Source organism: Lottia gigantea (assembly GCF_000327385.1).
Source record: "Lottia gigantea unplaced genomic scaffold LOTGIsca_17, whole genome shotgun sequence".
NCBI classification, from domain to species: Eukaryota; Metazoa; Mollusca; class Gastropoda; family Lottiidae; genus Lottia; species Lottia gigantea.
The window spans coordinates 2,479,910-2,488,677 of NW_008708133.1; the positions used below are offsets into that span (position 1 = coordinate 2,479,910).

Consider the following 8,768-nt stretch of genomic DNA (forward strand, 5'->3'; position numbering starts at 1 on the left):
TGTATTATGTTTATTGATATTGTATGTTGGTAACCAATTTGGTTGTAAAGAAAATTAGAATACAAAATTTCATGCCTAAAACTGGTCATCTAAAACGACGCTCAGGTTTGACTCGCCATCCAATTTTTTTTTTATGTGATATATATAGTACAGATTTAAACACCAAGTTTGAAGGTTGAACTAATGGAAATGAATTATGAAAAATCCAGCATGTTTGATTAATTTACATGATATATTAATAATATTATTCACAGTTTATATATTAATAAATACATGATGGAAACTACGAATAAGACTTGATATTTGTACTATTATCCATGACCTATATTTTGTTATATGTTTACACAATCATGAATACAGTTTACTTTTGTTCCTTGTGGCTGAGGGTGGGGATAAATTTGTCAGTAATTATCTGTTCAGACAACTTGAGTAACTTCCCTCTCTCTTTTAGAGAGTAAATGGTGTTTCCGTATAATTAGGATTTAAATTCAATTACAGAACACCTAGGCTACTCGAAAAGTTGGAGATCATGTTATAAGTTAGATTATATTATGTTAAGCTAATTGCAGATTGAACAAAGAATCAAAAATCTTAATAACATGACCATCCTGATCCATTTTGAGAATATATTTGTATGAATATTTTTGTCATGTTACTCTCTGGTGGAATGCCTTATCTTGAAGAAGTAAATCAGGGTGAATGCTGAGTGCTGACTAACACTACAAACACTATTTATTCATAGTAATAAATGAAGAAGTTGATCTTCACGGAATATACTTTCATCACTTCTGCTGATATTCAAACATCTTGGAAGAACCCTCTAAATATATTTTATTCTCTATGTATTATATATTAGTATGTTTTCTATTAATATTTCTATTTTCAGCACTATTTTAACAGTGAAAATATTTTATTATTGTATTTCATGTTTTTATACATTACTAGTATTAAAATAAATATTTCCTCGGCAAGAAGAGGTGTGTAACACACTACAAACCAAATTGAGTGGCATTTTCATTCAATATGAGAGAAGAAAGACAATCATCAATTGTTTTAATAGTTATTAAAAATATACAATATTGAAACAATTATTTTTTGTCTTATGGGACTATCCATAGAATATTTTCTACTGTTTTGATAATCCTAAACTTTATTATATAATTTCTTAATTAACCTTTTTTTGATACTGCTTGTAGCATTTAAAATGTGATAAAAATTCCTACTTGTAAGACCAACTATAAATAGACTGCTGAAAGCACAAAAGATTTATTTTTTTATACATTTCTTGTTACTGTATACCGGTATATGTTTGGTAATATCTATTTAAATTGTCTTTTGATTACCAATATACTTGTCATCCAAACAACATTCTGTTTCGACTGTCCAGTTAAATTTATTTAGAATTTGTCAAGTTGGATTATACTGTGTTCAGCTTATTACAGTTTGAACAAAAATGGCCATCCTGACAACTAATATATTTGCATGAATATTTTTTAGAATATATATTTGTTTATTGATTATTATGTTACTCTCTGGTGGAATGCCTTATCTTTTAAAATTTGCTCAAAATAGTTGTTTTGAACAAGTTAACTATTGAATGATTTCAGGGTAAAGGCTGACTAGCTAAATCAATTGTTGAAATGAAATGAGGACTCAAGTTTCATTTCTGCTGATTTTCAAATTTCTTGGAAGCAACCCCCTAAATATATTCTATATGAATTGTATTGTACAAGTTTTTTTATTATTTCTATTTTTTATTTATGCTTTTTTATATTACTAGTATTAAAATAAATATTTCCTAGGCAAGAAGACGGCTCTTGCTTGTATTTGTTTTAGTCCTGTGATACATGCATAACATTCTATAGTCATTTGGATGAGTTTTGTGCAAAGCATCACTAGTAGGTCTAATTGATCAGCTTTTTGTATAATTTGAAAGAAAATATTTCGAGTGTTAATTAGCTATGGGGAGTGTAGAGCCAGGCTAGCCAGTTCTAGACAACTGATGCCACTTTTCATAATGAAATACTTACAAAGTGAAAAGTTCATTAGCTATTACTAGATAGTTTCCCTAATATGTTGTTTGGATTTCGTTTTGCTGTTTATGGTATTCTTTCCCAAAGTCTTCATAAATTACGTGTGTCTCTTAAGTCTATACTTAGTAAGCTTACTACATAATTTGAAATGGTTTGATATCGATGGAATTCAGTCTTAAAATGCAATACTTTGTAAATTATATACATCAAATCTTTCTTGTCATTGTATTCCGATTATTGCTGTTTACACAGACACCTTGTTATTCAACTTCACATCAACATTAAAGTGTTGTTTTTTTTTTAAAAAGTTGGCAGTGATATGATACTCTTTAGATTTTCATGGAAAGGGAAATGCATTCTTTAGCAAAATCTATAATGTATTTGTCGGAATTCAAAATATTCACCATACAATTTATCTTAAAACCCCTTCCATCTCCTGACAAGTAGTAGGAGTTGTAAAACATAATACTATCATTCTGAATTTCTTTCTTGTGGATAAATTTCCATTGGAAATGAAAACATGACAATGTAAACTATGTAAATGCTACGGAATCTTTTGAGAAACACATCATATGTAAAATATGTTGCCACATAAATTACAAAGGTTTTGTGAAAGGATACCCTGATTGTCAATACTTGGTTTATTTATTGTTCTAATGTTTGCAGAAACCAAATTATACAAAACAATTTTGTATCATGGAATGATATTTAATAATATAATATATTGAAACAATTATAGTAATTATAGAAGAGATTAATATTATCATTAAATGACATTTAGAAGTAGGTAGAACATTCAGCAAGGACAACTATTATGGATATACTTCTCCTTTAATTTAATTTAAATTAAGGAGTAGTATATCCATAATAGTTGTCCTTGCTGAGATTAATATTGTATTCAATTAATATCATACAAACTCAAGTCTTAAAATATAGAATATGGAAAGCATTGCATACAATAATGATTATAACATAAATTATGAAACAATTAAAGGGATTCCAAATCCTATCTATGACAATGGGTTGAAGAATTTCTACCAACCAAACAACAATTAATACTACACACTAATATTATAATAATAGAATGGCTATAATAAAAAATATTTGGGTAGAAAAGGCACTCAAGTACAGATAAACATCTACACAATGGTATTGTATACTTTTCTGTGTTGCTTTTTCTTGCGGCCAATTGTGAACTTGACAAATTATTTGAAGGCTTATCAAACAAGAACAGTCCACAAGATCAAACAAAATTTATGTGCATTTTCAAAATATATTTCTTGAATCAAAGATGATACAATTTACTGATATGTGTTTATTTAGATTTTAATGTTTCTGACCATGGTCTTTATGGTTATCTTTATGACGACAAACTAGAACTGGTACATGTGAGTGATGTATAATATAATCACTAACACTACCAACAAAGGTACGACGTAGGGTTCCCATACCTCGAGAACCAGTAACTATAAGACCAGCTTTCTCTTCTTCAGCTACCTTTATTAAAACTTCACCTGGACTACCTCCGACACTCTTTACTTTACCACCAATCTATAAATATATAAAATGTTGTCTCCATATTATCAATTAACATTATTAACACAATACAATCAACACACATCTATAATACAAAAAATAAAGTGTTATTAAGTGTTGTTAAAACAGCCAATCCAAAATACAAAAGATGTCCATACAAAACAAGGAATGCGCCATCATGGCTGCTATCTTCTAATAAGAAGACTGCAGTAGCAGACGATAGAATTCTTCACTTAAACAATAAAACAAGTGGTTGCCTAGCAAGATAAGCCCACTTTTTCAAGGGCAGTCACCAATCTGTATCAAATCATTTTAAAAATCTAATTTGTGCAAGATATAGTTGATCAAACAAACACACATTATTTAATAAAATTCTGACATAAACTGTCACCTCGATCGCGTTGACAAGCCAACAAATGTTTCTGAGAGTGAAATTTTCATATTTCATGGGTTTTCTTTACAGTTTACAATTCAAGAACTCATAGTAAATTTTTTCGATTCGTCTGATTTTCAATAGGGTTCATCCTTGGGTGATTACAAACACTCACACCTAGTTTTGTCAAAACCATCAAGAGACCAGCTCTCTATCGTGTCCACAAACAATTCAAGAACAAGGGCAATAACTCATAGTAAATATTTTTTCGATTCGTCAGATTTTCAATAGGATTCATCCTTGGGTGATTACAAACACTCACACCTAGTTTTGTCAAAATCCATCAAGAAACCAGCTCTCTATCGTGTCCACAAACAATTGAAGAACAAGGGCAATAACTCATAGTAAATATTTTTTGATTCGTCTGATTTTCAATAATGTTCATCCTTGGGTGATTACAAACACTCACACCAAGTTTCATCAAAATTCATCAAGAAACCAGCTCTCTATCGTGTCCACAAACAAGGTCAATAACTCATAGTAAATACTTTTCGATTTGTCTGATTTTCAATAGGGTTCATCCTTGGGTGATTACAAACACTCACACACAGTTTCATCAAGATAGCTTGCCAGGCAAGGTAATATATGCCCACTGGTAGCTTTGATTTTGAACATAAATATTTAGCAGTACAGTAACAATCACCAGTATGAAATATTCAACCTTCAGTCATACACTTCTTTTGAACTCTTTAGGGCGATACTGAATAATATTGAGTATGAGTTATTGCCCTAGTTCTTGAAAACGTGTTCAATCTTTAGCTCGTGAAAGCTCTAGAAGAGAAATATTCAATCTTCAGCGCAATAATGAATAATAAATCGAAGTTTTGTCAAAATTCGGCAAGAATCCAGCATCTGCATTCTGATCTGAACAGCTTATATTACAAGGTTGAAGGTCAGGACTCATAATTATTTCTTACCCCAGCATGCTTGAGTTTATTTCCAAGGGTTTCTAAAAATTGCTTAGTTTTCTTTTCTTCCTCGTGTAATAAATCAGTCACTACAGTTATATCAGTCATTACCATGGCTTAAAAACACAAGAAAAAGTAGGATAAATATTGAAACTTCTCTAAGTCGTGCCAACTGTGCAAATTGAAAGTATTTTAATTTTTTCTTTTCAACAAAATGTGTCATTCATTAACAACTTAAAGTCATATGTTTTGATCCAAATTACAAAACAGAAACTATGATCTCATTTTGCATCTTACAAGTCTCCAAAATTCATACAAATTATGTAATACCCTCTGTTCAAGAAGAAATTGAAAGATATTTCAAGGTAAAATAATACATACGAGATTGGACAACAGTATGATATTCTGGACAATGGACTAAAACAACATGATCATTTTTCTTGTGCACATTGTCCATATACCCTACAATAAAAACAAAAGTTATTTTGAATAGATTGTTTGAATAAATGTGTTGAATTATATTTTACATATTATACGTTTTTGGTTCCTGCAATTCCACTAAAACTAAGTGTTTGATGATTTCACTAATCGCAACATATGCTTGTATCACATAAGGCGATTAGTGACGTCATCAAACACTAATATGATTGAAGTTAAGGCAGCTTAACCGTTCTATGAGCCCGATTTTTTTAGTCGTCTGAACGTGAACGGTTAAGCTGCAGCTGCCTTAACTTGTACCTACTTCGAAGGTGTTTAAAACCTGGCTTGCATGGTTAAGCCAGCTTAGTTTTGCTGTCTGAACGTGACTGGCTAACATTAAGCTGGATATGCCATGTCTGCATGTGCGCATGAGTCTTATCATTCGTCTTCTCACCACTGCGCATGCATAATGGGATTATGACCTCTGAACTTATCGATATCTTCCGAGGTAATGACAAAGCTCGGTTAACTTTCATATATGTCTGAACGCTCACCTAAAAACAGTAAACTAGACTTGAAGAACAGTTAATAGTAAAGATGCCTTAAATGAAGTTGTCTGAACACACTATAAGTTTTAATGGAATTGCAGAGATCACAGATGTCTGATTAAATATTGGAATGGTGCAAATTGATGCTATAAATGACACAATAAAAAATTAGAAAACCTTTTTAAAATCCCCTTAATTTGTGATAGATCAGTAGAAAATAAAATATTTAAGAGTCAAGAATGACATCCACACCTATGTGACATGTTTGTAGCTAAATGTTGGACAAAGTGAATAATGGTATCAGGATAAATACTAGCATAGGAATTAAAGTAAATAACTCACTTTGTTATCAAAAGCCTTCAGTAAAAGCATTTCACTTGCAAAATTAAAAGTTTTTGAGAGAAGAAATTCTATTAATGTTCAAGGTTGATGACCTGTACATGTTGATACCAAGCTTAAAGATACAGGTCAAAGGTAAAATCTATCTGTTATCACTAGGTATAAACTTCTGTAACTGATATATTTCATGTGTACTGATCATTTTAAAACAATACATGTTCTGATAATAAATAAGTTGTCAATGGAGCTTTTTCAAGAGAATTATTTTAAAAATGCATCTTTAAAAATTGAATGTCATGTGACAATAAAACAAAATGACAAAGTATTGACCTGGTAAATTTTATTACAAGTACTGTATATTCATGTATTGACCTATCTAGTGATATGATATAGATAATCTAAAAGTACATGTGTAATAAACTACGTCTATATGATCAGTGAGGAGTTCATCTAGAATTTTCTCTCTTATCTAAGACCATAATTCAAAAGTTCACTTTCAGTTCAATTAATTAAAAACTCCAATACATGTATAATATAATGAAACAATTAGGTATCTGAAAGATTACTGAATGAAATGAAATGACTATGTGTATGACAATTTGATATACAAAATATCCAGGCAAATTATTTGGTTTCCTTTACCAACTGAGAAGATTTTATCTATTGTCTATGTTCTTCTATGATGACCCTGTTATAATTTGTGTTCGTTGACAAGTATGACAGTGATAGTTTGTGTTAGCTTGTTGGTGTGATGACACAGGGTAGAAGATGCCAATCCAAAAAACAGCTCTATGTAACACATGTTCCTACATTCTTTGATCAATATTTATCATACCTGATAAAACTTGAAATATAAATCTATCTCAAAATCAACCAAAATCCGAATTTATATGCTAATAATGTGATGGAGTTAAGACATAAAATATATGGGTGTATGAAAAATGTATCAGGAAATGTTTGTTATCATATTCATTGAGAAATCCGACCTAATGTAATCTGACTCAAATGTTGTTTTTCCTCAGGTTACTCCACTTGCCATCCATGATTTGACAAAACAGTTATGCATGTCCTATTCTTGGTCTTTTATAACAATGATTTGTTCAATAAAAGATTTCCATACGTAATGTGAAGAATTGTGGGATATTCCTTGTTGATTATTGACTTGTTTTCTAACCACTTTTGACACTGTTTTTGATTGTTTAGCAATGAAGCATAACATCAGCAATGATGTTAAATAGAGTCAAAATAAAACAAAAATGACTTAAGGAAGAATATTTTCAGATCAACTACAAAAATGAAACAAAAAAATCCACAACTGCAATAAATTTATTTAAAAGGGTACCATTTTCATCAACCCAACAAATGAAAATAAAATGGGATTTGCAAAAATGGGATTCGAAAAAAAGACTGTGGTTGGATAACAAGAATTATCTCATAAAAAATAACCCGAAAGTATTCACATTTTGTAAAGTATCCATAAATCCAATTATGTGTCAACTGTTATACACTGATGCTAATTTTAACCTTTGATTTTCATAACAATTCAATTTTCTGTTATAATTTTAACCTATAATATTCATAACAATACAAATATCAGCATCAAAATAAGATTGCTAGCTATAAAATAATAATTAGTCTGCAATGGTATATAATCAAATAAGCATGAGCACACATTATCAAACTGAAATTTGTTTCGAATTTAATTAAGCTTTCAGTTTCATTTAATTATATTCAAGTTTCTAGAATGAGTTGGGCAACAATTCACTTACATTGGAATGCATAATCTGCATATTCGCTTCCATCCATAGCAATAACAACATTTCTTGTTGGCTGTGCTTCAGTTGTCATCTTGTAGTTGTAAACTTGTCAAGCGTTCACTCACTTCAAATATTTTCTCTCACGTCCACTTGCTTCAAATTTCCTCAGCTAAATGATAAAGTTCAATCTAGGGTCAGATGTGAAGGTCAGGGACGTAGTAATTTTAGTTCATCCAGACGGTTCATTGTACCTTAGAACTATATACTATACAGCTCTATGATTGTACATTTGGGACACTCCATGTAAAAAAATATGAGAAATGATAATGAATACCATATTATATATCTTTGCCTTATTTACCCATTCATGTTAAAAATAAATAAAATACAGTAAAGCTGAATTGACAATAGCTTTTAAATTTCTTTGTTGTCCACCCATTAGAACTGAAAGGTCATGTATTTTGAAAGGTTAGAGATTGTGAAATAATTCTATTATTTGTATTAAATTTTACTATTTTATAGTATATAGTATATTCTCAGCAATATGTAGCAGAGCATGTGTAAAACAATTGAATTATATCCATTAATTATGTTTCAGTATAGATAGGTCATTGTGAGACGCGTTAAATATATAGTTTTTAATAGTTGTTGAATGCTGTTATTCAGATTATTTTAATAATATCACACGACATCATCATTTGACTAATTTCTGAAGGTGATATAGGCCATTACATCTCTTTTTTAGTTTAAATTTCCATTACACTTCTTCAACTAATCTGTAGTGACTCATAAAT

The 8,768-nt window shown here is 30.2% G+C and overlaps 1 protein-coding gene across 1 annotated transcript; it reads right to left on the reverse strand.

The window, feature by feature from the left end:
* Positions 1-3,099: 3,099 nt before the first annotated feature.
* Positions 3,100-8,135, reverse strand: LOTGIDRAFT_203658 (hypothetical protein). Its single transcript, XM_009051721.1, has 4 exons — positions 7,987-8,135; positions 5,292-5,372; positions 4,920-5,026; positions 3,100-3,584 (listed from the first exon to the last, which is right to left on the reverse strand). Exons 1-4 carry the CDS (start codon positions 8,063-8,065, stop codon positions 3,360-3,362), a joined length of 492 nt encoding a protein of 163 aa, XP_009049969.1. The 5' UTR covers positions 8,066-8,135; the 3' UTR covers positions 3,100-3,359.
* Positions 8,136-8,768: the final 633 nt, after the last annotated feature.